The following is a 20,154-nucleotide window of genomic DNA, read 5'->3' on the forward strand; positions in this document are numbered from 1 at the left end:
CAGAAACTATGGAGGCCAGAAAGTAGTAGGCACATTATATACAAAGTACTAAAGGTGGGGGAGGGAACCTGGCAATCAAGAATCCTATATCTAGCAAAACCATCCTTGAAAGGTGAGGGAGAAAGGAAGGCATTCCTGGATAAAGAAAAGCTGAGGGAGTTTTTTACCACTAGACCTGCCATGCAGAAATGCTTAAGAGTTGCACAGTGAAATGAAAAGAAACTAGATAGTAACTTGAAGTTCTATGATGAAATAATGATTTTGCATGGACAACTGTAAAAGTTGTCATGGTGGTGGTGTGTGATTCCATGTGTTTTTTGTACATGACTTAAGAGACTAATACATATAAAAAAAAAAAAGCAATGATTTGTCTGAAAGCTAGTAGTATTGTAACTTTGGTCTGTAGCTCTACATTTTGCTTTCTGTGTGATTTAACAGATTAATATATTTAAAAGAATAATTAGTTTTATGGTTTTGAAAAGATGTAATTTTTTGACATGAACAACAGAAAAGGATGGGGTCAGAGCTGTATAGAAACAGTTTTTTTTTAATGTTATTGAAGTTAAGCTGGTATAAATTCATATTAGAATGTTGTAACTTTAGGATGCTAAATGTAGTCTCCATGTTAGCCACAAGGAAAATAGCAACAGAATATACACCAAAAGAGAGAGAGAGAGAGAGAGAGAGAGAGAAAGTTAAGTATTTCACTACATAAAAAAACAACTGAACACCAAAAAAGACAATAATGCAAGAAATAAGAGACAAAAAAGCTATAAGGCATATCAAAAACAAATAGCATAATAGCAGAAGTCCTTCCTTATTAGTAATTTCTTTAAATGTAAATGGTTTAAACTCGCCAATTAAAGGACAGAGATTAGCAGAATAGATAAAAACACATGGTCCAACTATATGTGCTCTACCAGAGGCTCATTTTAGAGCTAAAGACACAAATCAATGGAATGTGAAAGGTTGGAAAAGGATACTCCATGCAAATTATGATGAGAAGAGAACGGGGGGACTAATATTAGGCAAAATAGACTTTAAGTAAAAAAAGATTATAGGAGACAAGGAAGGACACTATGTATTAATAAAAGGTCCAATACAGCAAGAAGATGTAGCAATTATAAACATTTACATCCCTAATGACAGACCATCAAAATATATGAAGCAAAAACTGACAGAATTGAAGGTAGAAATAGTTCCAGAACAGTAGCCAGAGATGTCAAAATCACAGATTAACCAGACAGAAGATAAGGAAATAGAGGACTTAACACAATAACCCAGCTAGCCTAACAGGCCTATACACTTGATCCAACAACTATAGCATACATGTTCTTCCCACATGCACATGGGACATTTTCTAGGATAGGCCATTTGTTAAGCCACAGATTAAGTCTCAATAGATTTAAAAAGGTAGATACCATACAAAATGCCTTTTTTGACCACAGCAGGATGAAGTAAAAAATCAGTAACAGAAGTCAGATGGGAAAATTCACAAATTTGTGGAAATTAACACACTTAAACAACCCATGGATCAAGGAAGAAATCATAAGGGAAATTAGAAATACTTAAAGATGAATAATAACCAAAACATAATATACCAAATTTATGATATACCATGAAAACAGTGTTATGGGGAAAATTTATAGTTATAAATTCTTATGTTAAAAAATAAGGATGATTTGAAAGCAACAATCTAACTTTACAACTTGCAGAACTAGAAAAAGAAGAACAGACTAAACTTAAATATAACATAAGGAAATTATTAATAAAGATTAGAGAAGAGAAAAATGAAACAGAGAAAGAAAAGCGATAGAAAAAATCACAGAAACCAGAAGTTGGTTTTGAAAAGATCAACAAAATAGACAAAATGTTAGCTAGATGGACTAAGAAGAGAGAAGACTCAAATTATTAAAATCAGAAATAAAAGTGAAGACATTACTACTAATTCTATAGAAATTAAAAGGATTATGAGAAAGTACTATGAACAGCCAGACAAATTGGGTAACCTAGATGAAGTGAACAAAGTCGTAGAAAAACAAAACCTACAAAGACTAAATCATAAATATATCGACAATCTGAATACACTTGTAACTACTAAGGAGATTAAATCATTATTCAAAAATCTCTTAACAAAGAGAAGCTCTCGATCTGATTCATTGGCGACTTCTAACATTCAAAGAAGTAGTAACCCATTTTTCCTAAGATTTTCCAAACAAACTGAAGAGCACTTTCTGACTCATTCTGTGAGGCCAGCATCACCCTGATACCAAAGCCAGAAAAAGATACCATAAGAATACTGAAGACCCAAATCCCTTATGAACATTCATGTAAAAATCTTCAGTAAATGTTAGAAAACTGAATTTAGCAGCATTCTAAAACAATTATACACCACAACTAAATGGAATTTATTCCTGGAATGCAAGGATGGTTCAACATACAAAAAAATTATTTAATGCATATACCATCTGATCATTTCAATTGATGCAGAAAAAACATTTTACAAAATTCAACACCTTTTCATCAGATTAGGAAGGGAAGTACAATCGGTGTAATAAAAGCCTACATGAGGGGTGCCTGTGTGGCTTAGTGGGTTGAGCCTTTGCCTTCAGCTTAGGTCATGATCTCATGGTCCTGGGATTGAGCTCCACATCTGGCTCTCTACTCAGCGGGGAGCCAGCTTCCCTCTGCCCTTGCCTCTCTGCCTACTTGTGATCTCTGTCTGTCAAATAAATAAAATCTTTAAAAGAAAAAAAGCCTACATGAAAAACCCATAACAAACATCATATGCAATGGTGAGAGAGTAAGGTTTTTCCTTTTAGATCAGGAACAAGACAAACATTACCACTTTTTGCCACATTTAAGATAGTACTGGAAGTTCTAGCCAGAGTAATTAGGCAAGGAAAGGAAATAAAAGCACCCAGTTGGAAAGGAAGAAGTAAAATGATCTCTTCACAGATGATGTGATCTTACATGTAGAAAACCACATATATTCCACAAAAAGCTGTTAGAGCTTATGAATGAATTCAGCAAATAGCAAGATATAAGACCAACATGCAAAAATCTGTTGCATTCTTATACTTTAACAATGAATAGTCTGAAAGGTAAATTATGAAAAGAATTCCATTTGTAGTAGCATCAAAAAGAGTAAAATACTTAGGAATAACCAAGGAGGTAAAAGGCTTGTATAATGAAGGCTATAAAACATTGGTGAAAGAAATTTAAAAAATCATAAATAAATAAAAACACATCTCCTGCTCATGGATTAGAAGACTTAATACTGTTAACATGTCAGTACTACCCCAAGCAATTTATAGATTGAACATAATCCCTATCAAAATCCCAATCACTTTTTTTTTTTTTTGCAAAAATAGAAAAACCCATACTGAAATTCATACAGAGACTGAAAGTTCCCCAAGTAGCTGAAACATTCTTTAAAAAGATGAACAAAATTGGGGAGTTTATACTTCATGATTTCAAATTTTACTACAAAGCTACAGTAATCAAAGCAGTATGGGCACTAGCATATAGATGGACAAAAACAACAATGGAATAGAATAGAGAGCCCAGAAATAAACCCTTGCATATATGTTCGGATGAGTTTTGACAAGGGGGCCAAGACCATTCAGTGAGGGAAGGACAATCTTTCTACAAATGCTACTGGGAAAACTGGATGGATAGCCAAAAATAAAATAATGAGGACGGACATCATATCAAACATTAGCCCAAAGGGGATTGAAGAACTAAATATAAGACCTAAAACTCTCAGAAGGAAATTTTTAAAATTTGTACATCAAAATTAATCAACAGAATAGAAAGGCAACCTACAGAATTGGAGAAAATATTTGTGAATCTGTATATCTGATAGTAAGAATATATAGGCAACTCCCAGAACTGTCTCCTAAGAACAAAAACCAAGTGACTTGATTCAAAAATGGGAAAGATTTGAATAGACATTTTTCCAAAGAAGATGTGTGAATAGCCAATAAGAAACAAGAAACAAAAAAAAAAAAATAAGTATTGGCAAAATGTGGAGAATTGGAGCTTTTTTGCAGTATTAGTGAGAATGTAAAATGGTTCAGCTGACATGGATAATGGTATGGGGGTTCCTCAAAAAATTAAGGTTAATGTTAACTAAGTGGAATTTAAATAAGAACTTATAAAACTTAAAAATAGAATTACCATGCAACAGTTCTGCTTCTGGGTATATATCCAAAAGAATTGAAAGCAGAGTCCCCAAGAGATATTTGTACGCCCATGTTCATAACAACATTATTCATGATAGCCAAAAGGTGGAAGCAGTCCAGCTGTCCATTGATGGATGAATGAATAAGCAAAGTGTGATACATACACAAGTACATTCCCCATAGAATATTATTTAGCCTTAAAAATTAAGGAAATTTTGATACATGCTACAACATAGATGAACCTCGAAGACATTCTACTGAATGAAATAAGCAGTTACAAGAAGGCAAGTACTATATGATTCCATTTATGTGAGATAGTGTAGAGTAGTCAGAATCATAGAGGAGTAGTGTTGCCAGGAGCTAAGAGACGGGGGGGTGGGCAGTTGCTGATTAATGGGTATGGAGTTTTTATAAGAAAAAAGAACTCTGGGGGCACCTGGGTGGCTCATTTGGTTAAGCGTCCCACTCTTGATTTCGGCTCAGGTCATTATCTCAGGTTCATGAGATTGAGCCCTGCATCAGGCTCTGTACTCAGTAGGGAGCCTGCTTGAGATTCTCTCTCTCCCTTTGACCCCTGCTGCTCTCTCTCTCTCTCTCAAATAAATAAACCTTTAAAAAAAAAAAAAAAAAAGAGCCCTGGAACTGGATGGTGATGATTACCACCATGAATAGAATGCATTTTATACATTCTAATATGAATGTATGTTATACCTCTGAACTGTACACTTACATATGGTTAAGACAGTAATTTTTTTTGTCATGTGTATTTTACCACTATAAAAATTTGGGGGAAAATGCATGGAGTTGTCTGGGAAAGTCAATAATTTTTCAGTTATCTTTAAATCTCTTCTGTTGAATTCAGGAAAATGTCTGCGCCTGGTCCCACTATGTCTTCAGCAGTTCCCTAACTTTTTAATGAGGCTCAGAGCCTTCAGCAGGAAGTAGTATCTAGCTAGGATTTAATCGCCTTCTTTGCTTTCTCTGTGTTTATTTTTGTAGCTACAGTAGTAGATTTCTTGTCCTCTGTAGGGAACTGTAGTTGATAAATCAAAAGTTGCTTAAAGCAGAGAATTAGGAAAGATGACAGTCAAACCTTACATAATATTTTTACTTCCAACACATGCATTAATAACATCAATAATGTAAGTTGCTCCAGGGGAAACTTACAAGGTTCTGAGCATTGTGCCTCCCCTTCCTCATGAGCACTACTCTGGGGGCAGTTAATCCAGGCTCGTCTAAGGCATCTTGGCCATGTGAGTGGTTTTGCCTTCTGAATTCAGGCTTATCTCCTCTTCTTCTTGCTGTTTTGTTTGGGCATGTATGATTTCTGCATCACCTATAATTTCAATTTTACACAAATTAGCACTCCTGATTCGTATGTTACCATTAATTCTTTTGGTCTGAATTCAGTAAAGCAAGCTGTATTCTGGATGCTCTTGGTCAGAACTTAACGTTTTTAAAAGCTCTAGGGTTTGTTGCTTTGCCAATTTTAAAAAGTCGTAATTTGCAAGTTCCAGCTGCAAGACCTTAGGCAGCTGCGGTCATCATTTTGGCTTTTTTTCCTCTCCAGGTGCGGCATGCACGGGTGTGCATGTGTGCGTGTGTATGTGTGTGTTCATGCATGATTGCTTCTCTTGATAGCATCTTACAAGGTAGAATAGTCCCACTAGTGTGTTAGACTTGTTCTCCAGTTAAGTTTCCTGGAGGAGGCCTCAACAAATGGCTTTCATTCTGTTATGTCTGAGCATCAGACAGCTTCTTGCAGCCGAGGTACTTGCTGCAGGAGCTCATGACCTTATTACATCTGTCACTTGCTGGAAAATCTTCTACCCGGCCATCTTTTCTTCCAGTTTGAGCCCACTGGTGCTCTGAGTTCTTTTACTTATAAACCATACCCAAATGCACTGTCTTACTATTTTGGTCTGCTTAATGGGAAGCACAGCTTGCTCAGCAGTGTAAGTGGAGAACTTTCCTGTGTTTGAACATCCTCCTCTAAAGTTTTTTTTTTTTTTTTTTAAGATTTATTTGTTTATTTATTTATTTGGAGAGAGAAAAAGAGTATGGACAAGGGGAGTGGGAGAGAATCTCAAGCAGACTTCCTGCTGAACGTGGAGCCGGACACAGGGCTCCATCTCACGACCATGAGATCTTGACCTGAGTACAAACCAGGAGTTGGAGGCTTCCGGACTGAGCCACCCATGCGCCCCACCCCCTGAAGTCTTTTTTTTTTTTTTAATTATTATTATTTATTTGACAGACAGAGATCACAAGTAGGCAGAGAGGCAGGCAGAAAGAGAGGAAGGGAAGCAGGCTCTGCTGAACAGAGAGCCCGATGAGGGATCCCAGAACCCTGAGACCATGACCTGAGCTGAAGGCAGAGGCTTAACCCACTGAACCACCCAGGTGCCCCTTGAAGTCTTTTATGATTTTCTTATTCACATCTAATTTATCACCAGAGTTTAAAGAGATTTATCTGTGTTGCATCTTTCTAGATAATTCAACTTAGTTCTCATAGAAATAGCTATTATCAGACTGTCTTAGGATACTAAATTGAATTAAAGTAACACAACTGGCATTAGCAAGTTTATGCCGTAACTGTTGTGCCTCCTGTTCAGCTTAAAGGTCAACTGGTGAAGGCAAATACGTGGGGTGTCCTAGACTCTCAAGCATGGCTATGAGCCTCATGCCGTCTGCTGGGTGTGGACATTGAACATACACCAGGCTTTCTTTCTTTCTTTTTTTAAAGACTTTATTTATTTATTTGACAGAGAGAGAGTGCACAAGTAGGCAGAGAGGCAGGCAGAGAGAGAGGGGGAAGCAGGCATCCCGCTGAGCAGAGGGCCCAATCTGGGGCTCGATCCCAGGACCCTGAGATCATGACCTGAGCCAAAGTCAGAGGCTTAACCCACTGAGCCACCCAGGCGCCCCTACACCAGACTTTCTTTAGGCACAGGTTTTATGGAGCAGACGGAGTGACTGTCCTTGCAGTGTCTGGTGATGGGAGGGTCTCTTCTGTACCTTTTCTTTGTGGCGAATGATACCAGTCTTCCTTTTAGATAATACATAATTATATTTTTCAGTAAGTGGCTTTAAGTAAGAATGTAAATTGTTTTAAAAGAAAAGCCTTGAGAAATAATAGCTTACTTAGGTGGTGTACCATTTTGACAAAACTTGAGAAGAGGGTATGGAAACAGTGAGCTGTGTGAAGGGAACACTGAAATAGAGGCAGGAGGGGATGGAACAGAGTCACCCAGCCCCGTCCTGGTGGGTGGGAGCACTGGGCTTCATCTTCTGTTCTTATGTTTCAAAGGAGCCATGGTGACAACTGACACAGCAGCCATTCCCCAAGGAGGGAACCCTTTGGCTTTTGTGGAGGTCGTCCTGGGGATGTCCAGCATAGTGGGAAGGACAGAGCTCTGGAACAGAGCTCCTTAATTCTGCCCTTTAGAAGCCATTTAACCTCTCTGTGCCTTAGTTTCCCTCATCTCTAAAATGCCAGTTTTATCCCTCACATCATTACTATGAGGATCAAATGGGGTGATGGAAGCATTTAACTAATTCATTCACATCATGTTCAACTAATGTTGTGGGAATGTTAACAACTGTTCTTCCTACCTCCAAGACTTATTTGAAGGATGCTGCAAATTTATGTTTTTATTTGAAAGTGATAGCAAACTATGAGAATATTGAATACTGTCATTATAGCTATCACCTTTCTTTCATTGGTTTGAGAACTAAAATTGCTAAAAGACAAGGATACTGTTTATAGGACTGTTTATAGGACTTAAATATGCTATGTTGCCTGATCTTTGAAGATCAGCCACTTTCCAAATTCTCATGGATTCAAGAAGAGGCATACGGCCCTGACTCTAACTCTCTTGATAGTCTCAGGTAGGTGGTAAAACCCAGAGTTGGTTTTAATCACAGCCCCACCACTTATTAGCTATATGACCTGGAGCAAATGACAGACTCTAGCCAACTTAGGACTCCCTTCTGTAAACCCAGAGGAGCAGTAATAACAGCCACCTTGAAGGGTTGTTGAAATGAGGAGTGCAAGGCCCCGCAGCACAGGTGCTGGTACCATTGGCCCTTGACGTCGCCTCTTTCCCTCGCTCCCACTGTGTTGTGACAGTGGACTGCAGAGCAATTTTTAGAGTCTGGGGAATGTAAGGGTGCACCTACTGGAGGAAGCAAAGACCAGAACGGAAAGTGGTGTGGAAACATTCACTAAAAGCACTCTTAGTAAATAAACAGATGGAAGATGTTCAACATTGTATGGCTTATTAAGGAAATACAAATTCAAATGAGGTATATATAAAAAATAAGGAACTTTTGGTGTATGTTTAGTGAAATAGACATTGCAGATAATCACTGTGGTAGTAAAAAATGTTAGCAAACCTTTCAATGTATGTTATTTTCTTTTTTAATGGAGATATAATTCACATACCGTAAAATCCACCCTTTTAATGTGTACAGAATTATGCCAGCATCACCACTATCTGATTTCAAAAACCCTGTACCTATTTAGCAGCTGTTTCCTGTTCTCTCAGCCCTGGGAACCGCCAGTCTGTTTTCTGTCTCTACGGATTTGCCTATTCTGGATATTTCATATAAATCACACAATAGGTGATCTCTTATGTCTGGCTTTTTCACTTAAGGCGTTGATGGACATTTGGGCTGTTTCCAGCTTTTGGCTTCTGTGGATAGTGCTGTTGTAAACATACATGTACATGTATTTGTTTGAGTACTCATTTTCCATTCTTTTGGATTTATATGCAGGAAATTTCTGGACCATATGGTAATTCTACATTCCTCTTCATTTTTGAAGCTTTTGGCGGGGGGAGGGGGCAGAAACAGAAGTCTTGGTTGATGACGACGACGATGACTACTACTACTCTTCTTTTTTTAAATTCTCAGAACTTTGAATATGTCATCCCATTACCTTCTAGCTGCCATGGTTTCTTTTTTTCTTTTCTTTTTTTAACTTGTTCATTTATTCGATAATTTAATAAATACCTATCAAGTGTCTGCTATATGATAGGGTATTTTTTGCTTTTGTTTTTATTTTGTTTTGTTTTGTTTTTAGGTATTTGGTATTGGCTCCATGGTTTCTGAAGAGATCAGCTGTTACTCTACTTGAGGATGCCTTGTGCTAAACGAGCCACTTCTCTCTTGTTGCTTTCTCCTTGTCTTTGGCCACTGACAATTTGATTATGATGTGCCTGGGTCACATCTCTGAGTTTTTCTTACTTGGAATTTGCTAAGCTTTTTAGATGTCTTTCAGATACTTTGAAAGTTTTTGAAGCTTATTTGGGTCTTGCTGCCCCATCTAGCCTTTGTTTCTGGACATCTCAGTATGTACTTGTTGATGTACTTGATGTCTCACATATCTTTGAGGTTCTGTTCATTTCTCTTCTCTCATTTTTCTTGAATTTCCTTAGGTTGCATAAACAAAATTGTTATATTTTTTAAGTTTGTTGATTCTTCTGCCTTCTCAAATCTGCTATTAAGCTCCTCTAGCAGATTTTTCATTTCAGTTATTGTATTTTTCAAATCCAAAATTTCTATTATTTTAATAATTTCTAACTTTTTTATTATTTCCTCTTTGGTGACACATTATATTGATTCTTTCCTTTAGCTCTTTAGATATGGTTTATTTCTTGAACAAATTTAAAGTAGCTGATTTTAGACTTTTGTCTAGTAGGGATTTCTCAGAAACAATTTTTATTACACTCCATTTTTTTCTTGTGTATGGGCCATACTTGTGTATGGACCATACAACTTTTTGTTGTATTGTTATTCTTTGTTGAAAATTGTACTTACACAAGAATATAATGTGGCCATTCTGGCCATCGGATTCTCTTCTTTACCCATACTTTCATAGTTTGTTGTTAATTACGCAAATTACTTTTGTGAGGTAATTTTGAAAGTTATGTGTGACCGTTGAAGTCTCTGCTCAGTTTAGTGGTCAACTAATGATTAGAGCTTTTCTTAAATGCCTAGAATCAGTAAGTCTCCCAATCTTTGACAAGGATCTCTTTGTGCATATTGGAGCATGCTTTCAGTGCTCAGGCAGGCAGTTGGCAACTCTGCCTTGGCCTTCACTTCCTGTTTGCTTTGAATCTCAAGGTCAGCCAGAGGTAAGAACTTAGGGCCTTCTTATGTCTTTCCTAACCATGTACCGTGCTTTTGCCCATAAATAGCTTTCTAGTTCCCCAGGAAAGCTCCAAACCCCTCATGGAAGGTTTTCCAAAGCTTCCATGGAAGCTCCTAGCTTTTCCTTCTAAGCTGTTTGGTCCACTGATTTACCCAAACCGTTATCCTCCCTCAGGCAGCTGTGGTATTAAACAATTGCCTCTGATTGTTTTCAGCAAATGCCCTTAAGGAAAAATAAAGATAACTTTGCAAGTAGAGTCTTCCAAGAAGGAAGGAAAGGAAAAATAATGGCAATTCTCTATGAAAAGGGCTTTGATGGGCAGACCCATTCTGCCCCCTCAGTGGCTGTCAAGCTGCTGGCTTCCATTCTGATTGCAGATGCTGGTTATTAGGGCTGCTGCAGAGTTGGGGAAGAATGGATAGGATTAAGGCAAGTTAAAATGCCACAAAGCTCCTTTATTCTTACCAAGATTCAGCCATTTTTCTTGAATAAACATACCACAGATTGCTGCATACCTTTGGTTAATTTCTAGAGTTCTGAAAAAGTTGCTTCTGATGATTTTTTGCCTATGTTCTTTATTTTACAGAGGAAAGTCTTTCTGATTGTCCTTATTCCACCATTTTGCTGATTTTTCAATGTATGTTGAGTCTTAGGTTTATACCCCATGAATTAATCCCAAAGCAAGGGAAGAAAAAGCCAGTCATGTCCACCATCATGTTTACCAGTGTTATTTATGATAGTGAAAAATTCAAAATGTTCTAAATGAGTAACATTAGTGGGGAAAAGCATATAAATTCTGGGTCACGCTGTAATGCAGCTGTATAAATGAAAGAGGAGGCCTGGGCAGTAGGATAATAACATGGAAGCTGTGACCCTTGGTTCTAGAGTCAGATAGGCTGGGTTAGAGTTTGGCTCTGAGATTATAATAAATGACTTGTAGCAAATTAATTCATCTCTCTAAGCTTCCATTTCTCATCTGTTAAATGGTGGCAGTTCTTTAGCAGTGCTGAGAGCTTTCACAGAAGGTGTCCAGGTGATATGCTTGGCTCAGCCATTGCTAGCACCTAGAGGATGAATATACAACCCATATTCCTGCCATTTTAGTGCCCTTATTTCTAACCTTTGTTTTTCCATGCATTGCCAAGGGATCTTTTTTTTTTTATTTTGGTTATCACATATATGAAACTTCACATCCTTATAGGTTATTTGCCATTATATCACTGTTGTTGCTATCATTCAATAGAAAATTCTTTATAATGCACGATAGAATTATGGGTCGTATATTTTCTCTTTTCCATTTTATATATTTTTTTAATCAATGGAAAAGATAAAAGTATACTTATAGTAAGAATCTCTTCTTAGGGCACTTGGGTGGCTCAGTTGGCTAAGTGACTGACTCGGTTTCAGCTCAGGTCATGATCTCAGGGTCCTGGGACCCCGGGATCCTGCATCTGGCTCCATGATCAGTGGGGAGTCTGCTTGAGGTTTCTTTCTTCTTCTCCCCCTCCTCCTGCTTGTGCTCTCTCAAAAAAATAAGTAAATCTCAAATAAATAAATAAATAAATAAAAGAAGGAGGAGCTCTTCAGGAGGGTCGGGTCAGGACTGCCTGCCATTAGACACTGGTATGATAGAAGTATGTTTTCCAGGTGCGTCTTCAGGGACATGACATTTTTTTCCCCCAAGATTTATTTATTTGACGGTGAGAGAGGGAGCACAAGCAGGGGAAGCAGCAGGCAGAGGGAGAGAGAGAAGTGGACTTCCCGCTGAGCAGAGAGCCCAATGTGGGGCTCGATCCCAGGACCTTGGGATCATGACCTGAGCCGAAGGCAGACGCTTAAAAACTGAGCCACCCAAGTGCCCTTTCAGAGATTTTTTTGATAAACCAGTATTTCATGAGTCTCTGCAGGAGGCTGGGATATACTTACTGGTCTTCTTCAAGAGGGTCTTTTATTCAGAGTCCTGGGGGCTAGGGTTCACAGCTGCCTCCTCAGAGTGGGTTGTAAAAGTGTAGGTTAAAACCTAGGAGCACCCTCTTAAATTTTATCATTCATCCTTAGGATTTCCCTGTGGGGCCTCTGTTTCCTCATCTGCTGCTCATCCGTGCTGATGATCTCTGTAACTTGGCAGGGCTTGTTTTTCCATTTCAGGTTCCGAGGTGCACCGATTATACCCGTGGCGGCCAAGCCTGGGGGGCCAGAAGCCCCTGAAACAGAAGCTCCACAGGGCATCTCAGAGCTCATTGAGGTACTGTCAGCTTGAATCCAGGCTGGCCTGTGGCCCCAGCCCCACTCAGACCCTTTGTATCCTGCTAAGTATATAATGGAGAGAAATGGGAGGCACCCCAGCAAGAAGACTCTGAGCTGTTCCTTTAAGTCCCACCACGCCTCCCCCAGGCACCTACCTTAGCAGACCCTCCCTCACCCCCCCTCCTAGAGTGAAACCAGAATAGAAGCAGAGGCCTCACTCTCTAGCCCAAGGTCCTGCTGAGCTATCCACACCCTTTTAAGTCATTCAAAAGAACATGTCAAACACCCCCACTCAGACAGAGCAGCTCCTGCCTCCTGGGGCTCTGGGCCCTGTCTTCCATTCCACGCCTTCAGACTGGGCCAATGCCCCATTGTGTCCCACTGGCTGATGGAGTCGGGCCCAGCAGCAGGGCAGCAAGGCTCAGGGCCTTGTGGGCTTCCTGAAATAATGGCGCCTCTGAGGCACGGGCTTCCTCCAGGCTCAGTGGTGATAGGTACGGCCGGGCGGGAGCCCAGCCAGCCCAGGGTGCCCAGGGCAGCCAGAGTTGGGGATGATGCTGCTGTGAGGCCGTGACAATGGAGACCAGTGTCCCTCGCTCAGAAGGGTGGCGTGGCAACTGTGGGCGGGATCATCGGCCCACCACCTGCTCTTTGTGTGGCCCTGAGCACATGACCTGTTTTCTCTCATCTCTGTCCCCTCAATAGTAAAGTCAGGAAAAGAACACTAGCTGTGGAGTTGGCATGCAGGTTAGATGAGGTTAGTAGGTGTCCTGTGCTCAGAACAGTGCCGTATCAGAGTTTGCTGTGATAGTGATGGTGCTTATCACATTACCAGGAGCTGTACTGTTCTTGACATGCCTTTCACAAGGACCATGAACTTTCACAGTGGTGCTGGGAAGCTAACGTTGTTTATCCCTCTTTTACCAAGGAGGTGTCTGAGGTCCAGAGAAGTTAAGTAACTTGCCCAAGGTCTCACAGCAAGTATGTGGTGGAACTGGCATTCAGCCCCAGATCAGTTGCTGGGGTCTCTTTGGGGTTCTCTGACACCTGGACCCGCAGAGCTGAGAACAGATGTGATCGTGTGCACTGCGACCGATTCTGTGATTACACGGTGCCACTCTGACCGACTTAGCAGAGCAGACCTTTCCTGGCTGAGGCTTTTGCTACTTTTTCCTCTCCTTCTGAGAGCTCTTGGTCTAGGAGCCTTGGACAGTTGTTTTTACTAAAGCAAAATTCACAAACACTGCTATGAAAGATGTTTATGTATTCCTTTAAGAAGCCTCTGCATAAATCCCAGGCCAAGCCTGTTTTGAATCTTTAGTTTTTTTCCCAGAAGAATTGTTATCACAAGGCTGAGAGTTTGGAACATTCCCTGCCAAATACTTTTTGACAGCTTCTTTCCTAATGAAATCCGAAAGCCTCAAAATAAAAGGAATAATGTGGTCTTTATTTTCATTTGTTTATTGGGAATTAGCTCTGACATCTAAGAGCACATAGTCAGCATGAGGAAAATGGGCTGGCTGTGGTGGAAACACGTGGAAGGAGAAGGAGCAGCAGCCCCACAGACTGAGAAGCCAACGCTGGCCCTTGGCAGACATCAGGTGGTCCCCCATCTCTGCCTCGGCCTGGAGCTGTGGCCTCAGCCCCTCTTGCCCTGCCATACATGGCGGCAGCCCTGATCACCCCGGTCGTTTGGTCTCTTGTCCTTCTCTCAGGCACCATGCCAGCTGCTGGAGATCCTTGGAAGGACTCATGGCCCTGGGAGAGAGACAAATAAACAAAAGCTCACAACAGTGTGTTAACGGGTGATGCGGGTGGGGAGCACAGCCGTACAGAAGGGGCAGAAAAGCCTTCCCAGAGGCGGTGTCTTTCCAGAGAAAGGGAGGCAAAGCTGACTGGGGAACTTCCAGGGTCTGCCAGTGGCTGGTTCCTGCTGTGAGAGGCCACGTGGTGGGGGATGAGGCCTCCACGGTACCTAGGGGCTAGCTGATCACACATCTTAAATCCTGCAGGCTCAGAAGGCTAGGGGCTAGCTGATGACACATCTTAAATCCTGCAGGCTCAGAAGGCTGGGAAGGCATGTGAGGTCGGATGGATGTGCCTCAGGCTGTCTCTTTTCTAGCTCCTGACATCGCAGATTTCCATCCCGAGAAGAGACCCCTCAGGGCCGCTGCTCATGTCTGTGGACCACTGTTTCTCCATCAAAGGTCAAGGCACTGTGATGACAGGGACCATCCTCTCAGGCTCCATCAGCCTCGGTGACAGTGTGGAGATTCCTGCCCTCAAGGTCAGTCTTACCTTGTCCTTCCTTTTCGTTTGTTTCTCTAGTGGCGAGCAAGAGGGTCGGCCCTTTTGCCTCTCCAGTGGCTGAGCTACTGCGCCAGGTCCCCAGGGCTGGCCCTCTGGCTCTGCTCCACTCCATCTTCTCTCCTACCTTTCCTGGATTCTAGAACCACCACTCTCCCTAGTTCTCATAACAATACCCACATGGGGAGGCCTGTGACGTGTCATGGTGAGCCTGCCAAGTAGGTGTTCTTTGTAGATGAAGAAATGGAAGCTCTAGAAGGTGTAGTGGGCTCAGGATCACATGATCAACAAGTGAGGGTGCAGGGTGCATGCCTGCCCTTTCTATACGCTCTGTATGTCAGGCTGGCAAGTACGCGCGGACTTCTCTCTGGGTTCTTTTTGCCTTGCCACAGCAGTTTCAAATTAAACACAGTTACAGTCTTGTGTCGCTCAGACTCCTAAATTCTGGAGTCTATCCAGAAGAGTTTTATATTCGTAGTGACCACTGGTAGATACCATGTTATCCTGTGGAAGACCTGTGGGCAGCTGTGTGTCTCCCTGTTGCCTCCGCCTCTGGCAACTACCAGCCTGGCTCTGATCTCAGTGATGTTCAATGGCCTGGATGGTTCCCATCTGCAGTAGGCTTTTCTTGTGGTTTCAGTTTACTGGAGAAGAAGCACTTAGAGCCTCCTTGACCACCCTGCTCTTCAGGGGGATTAAAGGGTGGGGAACAAGGGTTAGTTAGAGCCAGGCAAATCCTATGAAGACATCTGGGGTCCAGGGTGGTTGTCTACTTCTCAAAGGAACCTGGAGTGCAGGGACATGGAGGCGTGAACTTGGCCCTGTATACTGCACCAGGGACAGCACCAACTGCTGGATGTACTCACAGCCCTGGGTCAGTGGATTCGGTTTGGGAACTGGGAGTTCTCCCTGGAGGGCTGTCTTGAGACAGATTCTAAGGTTGTCTGGCTTACTAGATGTATTAGAGTCCTCCTTAAAAACAGAGTGTGTGTGTATGCGTATGTGTGTGTGAATATATATGTGGGTATATTTTAAGGAATTGGCTCACATGATTATGAGGCCCAGCAGGTCTGAAATCCACTGGATAGGCCAACAAGATAGAGACCCAGGGAAGTAGTTCAAATCTGAAGGCTATTGGCTGGCAGAATTTCTTCTTCTTCCAAGGAGGTCAGTCTTCCTCTTCAGGCCTTTAACTGATTGGATGGAGTCCACCGACATTATGGAGAGTTAATCTGCTTTACTCAGTTTATTCCTCTTAATGTTAATTTCATCCAAAAAATACCCTCACAGAAATATCCAGAATAATGCTCAACCAAACATGTACATACAGTGGCTTAGCCTAGTTGACACATAAAATACCCCATCTCTGTGGGGGAGAACCACGATGACAGTGGCTGCCCTGAAGAAGGGGAGGCCAAGGGGCACCTTTACCTTGTGTTGGCCATTCCTCGTCTAGGATAGCCTGGGTGGATGTAGGAAAGGGGTATTTCATGACTGAGAGGAATGACCAGGGCTTCCCCAGGTAAAGGAGACCTCAGGTTTAAATCACCCCACTCTACTCATTTTATGGTGGTGTGGCTGTTGCTTCCTTCTGCAGGGCTGGAGTTATTCGGGAAGAGTCTCCTGACCAGGGAGGACCAACCTCAAGAAAAGCTTCCCTGATAGGCCTGAGACTGGTCAGGTTCCAGGGCTCCCTGGGGTGGCAGCAGGAGCTGAGGGACAATGACCCTGCCCTTCCGAGTCCCAGGGCTTCCCCTGACATAGGCCCGGAGTTCTAGGGTCATAATCCCCTCCTCTGCTGGCTCTCATTGATCCTCCTCTGAAGACCGTTAGTCCTGGATAAACACACCACTTAAATCAAATCCATGTTGTGCCAGGGACTAAAAGTGTAAATCTTAAAAAAATAAAGCACAAAATTATGAAAATAAACCAAACTTATATTTAACAAAGTTAAGATTACTATAGTGTTGTGTGTTAATTCTTAACTGGAACAGAGAATGAATCAAATGTAAATTTCTTTGCCTTCTGGGTGTTCCCTGAGGCAGACGCTGAGGAGCCACCCTTGTCCAGTATCCCTTCTGCGCTGGGAGGACACATGTTTGCAGCCTGGGAGAGCAGCCGGGAACAGGAAGGTGGTGTCAGGAGAGGTTGCCGTGGGACATAGACTTGGAAGTGCAGTACCTGAGGGACTGGTGTTGGATGATAAGATCAGTGGCCACTATGCTGGACCAAAGCATGGGATGAGGGAGGGCCGAGGCGGAAAGAAGCAGCCACATTAACCTGACAGGAATGTTTGAGTGCCAACATGTTCTGAGGTCTTTGGCCACTCTTTTCATCCTTATGAAGATGGAACTTGTCTATCAGGGTCCCATTACTGATTTGTAGTCCTTGGGCACATGGAAGGTGCTTGGCAAGTATGAATTTAATTCTCCTCTTTCTTCTGTTCACCCATTTCTCCCAGCCTACCTTTTAACTCTCTAGTGCTGGGCTATTTTCTGATTTACTGGTCAGGGAAAGCATGACTTTTAAGTAGCAAACTTGAATATGTGAATATTTCCAATCAAAGTGAAAAAAGTGTAGCCTGGTTTCTCCTTTGCAGCTCCAAGTAAAATGTGAGAGGAAAGGAGGGAACTGACGGTGGAACCGTTAGCAAAAAGATACCTGCACTTGACAATTTGGGAGATTCTTGGCCTTTCCAGATTCCAAACGGTGCTAAAAGTAGGGAGTGCACTTTGAAAAAGCATGCTCTGGAGAAGGGCCTTCAGGGAGGGTGGACAGCCTCTGCTGTGGAGAATAGGGATCCATTCAAACATCTTAGCAGAAGCCAGGCTGTGAAGAACTCTCTTTTTTATTGGTGGGGATCCCCTTGACATACATGAGAGACCCACGAGGTTTTTGAGAATGTTATATCTGGCAAAAACACTGCCAGCCTGGACTGAAAGGGACAGACCTGACGAAATATTAAAAAAAAAAAAAAAAAGCAGTCGGACTTCTGGTATTCTAATTGTAGGAAATAGACTGATAGAATTACTCAGCTCTAACTCATGTAACTAATGCTATCTTTCAAGAAAAAGGAAGAATGACTCCAGGGCCAGAGCCATGGAAACAAAGGCAGAAGCCAGAGAGGGGAGCCCAAAGGCCAGGGCTGGGGAAGCCTGTGGACCTAGAGCGTGGAGGACCAAGCCACAGAGGGTCATTTTCAGGCCAGGAAAGCTAACAGAAGTTGCTCTGTTGGATTTCAAATTTGCTTGGGTCCAGTGACCTCTGTGTTCCCTTCATTTTTCCCCCTGTACCTATATTCTATTGTATTTTGTTATTTTTTATATTACTATTTTTTAATTAACATATAATGTATTATTTGCTTCAGGGGTACAGGTCTGTGAATCATCATCTTACACAATTCACAGCACTCACCATAGCCCATACCCTCCCCAATGTCCATCACCCAGCCACCCTATCCCTCCCCCACAACCACCCAGCAACCCTCAGTTTGTTTCCTGAGTTTAAGAGTCTCTTATGGTTAGTCTCCCTCTCCCATCCCATCTTGTTTCATTTTTTTCCCTCCCTACCCTCCACGACCTCCCACCCTGTCTCTCAAATTCTTCATATCAGAGAGATCATATGATAATTGCCTTTCTCTGATTGACTTATTTCACTTAGCATAATACCCTCTAGCTCTGCCTATATTTTAAAGCAAAAAGCTTGTCTTTTAGTTTCACACATCCACAGATAGCATTTGGCCCCAGGATGGGCCATATCTGTGCTTGATTAGGTGGGTTAGATGATATGTTTGAGCTGATGATATTTAGATGAGATTTTGGACTGAGTATGCTATAACAGGGGTGAGAAATTGGCGATGTTGGGGGAAAGTATTTTGCACATGGGATGGATGTGAATGAAGGTTTGGGGATCAAGGATGGACTGTAGTGGGTAGAATTGTGGCCTACAAAAGCTGTGTTCCCCTAGACACTCAGAAATGACCTTTGGAATATGAGTCTTTGTAGATGGAGTTAAAGGTAACAGAGGGGACCAACCCCACTGACACGTGGATTTTGGACTTATGGCCAGCAGGTCTGCGAGAGAACACATTTCTGTTGTTTCACGCTACCAGCTTTGGTCATTGGGTAGGGCAGCCCTAGGAAATGAAGATGGATTTTGGATGCAAAGGACTGAAGTCAGAATACACCTCACGTCCTTTGCAGTTGTGGGCAGGCCTCGTCACTCCTCTGAGCTTTGACTTTGTTGCGAGGGATGACCGGGGTGCTGTGGGGGTGACACAGGCTGCACACGGGTGGTACACGTTAGTGGTGGAGTCAGGACTGCTGCATACAGATGGCCAGCTCTGTTCCTTCCTTCCTTTCCTGTAACTCCCCCGCAGCAGGCGAGAAAACCTAGGCCCAGGTCTGTTAAGCAACCAGACAGCAGAGCCAGCATCTGAAGTCATTCCTCTGGCTCCAAAGACCCAGCTGTATCTACTATATCCACTGCCCCTGGGGCCCCAAAGAGACGCCAGGGCCGGTGTTGTTTCCTCTCTGGGGCCGGACCCTCCTACCTCCAGAGCAGCTTCATAGGTGAGCCTGGCGCCCTACTGAGGCCTCTCCTGGGCCACAGAGCCTATAAAAACACATTTCAGAAGCTCTTGAGGTCCAGAGCTCCTGACCTTCTCTTGCCCCCACTTTCCAGTAACTATAATTGGTGGCCGGTGCCTATCGGGCACTGGGGACATTGCAGGGTGGGGGGTTTAAACTAGATGGCCCTCCTCCCCAAACCTGGTGACATCCCCATCAGATTTCACTAATCAACTTGGACACATCTGACCGCTTGAACTCCCTCAGAGGCAGGGCACAGCCATTCCAAATAAACAGTCACATTCCCCTCCTGGCCAGGGCTGGCCCGCCGGAGCCGGTCAGACCCTGGCCCCTGTCTCTGCTGCCTGCGTCCATTCCCAGCTGGGGCCCATTAGCCGATAGAGGAAATGTTGGGGGAATGGGAGTGGAGGAGAAAAACCAAATCCCACTTAGATCCCAAAATGGCGTGAACACCAGACATCCCAAAATTCGTCAGCCTCTTTCTCAGCCTTTAGGTTCTCCTGATCCCTCATCCCACGAAATCTGTTTGGTCACATCTGATCTGGGGATTTCAGGCTAGTGATGTTTCCAATAGCAATTGGCTACTGGGGATGTCATGTCAGAAACTCTAAGAGCCACAGACCACAGGGGAAGAGAAAGAGAGCTCTGGGAGTTGAGAGGCAAATTC

General features: G+C 42.5%; 1 protein-coding gene across 3 annotated transcripts in view; it reads left to right on the plus strand.

Moving 5' to 3' along the window:
- Positions 1–20,154, plus strand: part of EEFSEC (eukaryotic elongation factor, selenocysteine-tRNA specific) — a 246,450-nt gene that overhangs the window by 101,022 nt on the left and 125,274 nt on the right. For 2 of the 3 annotated variants that reach the window (XM_082746939.1, XM_082746941.1), the window contains exons 3-4: positions 12,493–12,589; positions 14,714–14,878. In XM_082746939.1, the coding sequence (XP_082603065.1) occupies positions 12,493–12,589; positions 14,714–14,878 (262 nt within the window). The remainder of the gene's footprint in view (positions 1–12,492; positions 12,590–14,713; positions 14,879–20,154) is intronic. The other variant, XM_082746940.1, reaches the window with a different exon arrangement.

The sequence above is a fragment of the Mustela nivalis genome (assembly GCF_964662115.1).
Source record: "Mustela nivalis genome assembly, chromosome: 1".
In the NCBI taxonomy this organism is placed as follows: Eukaryota; Metazoa; Chordata; class Mammalia; order Carnivora; family Mustelidae; genus Mustela; species Mustela nivalis.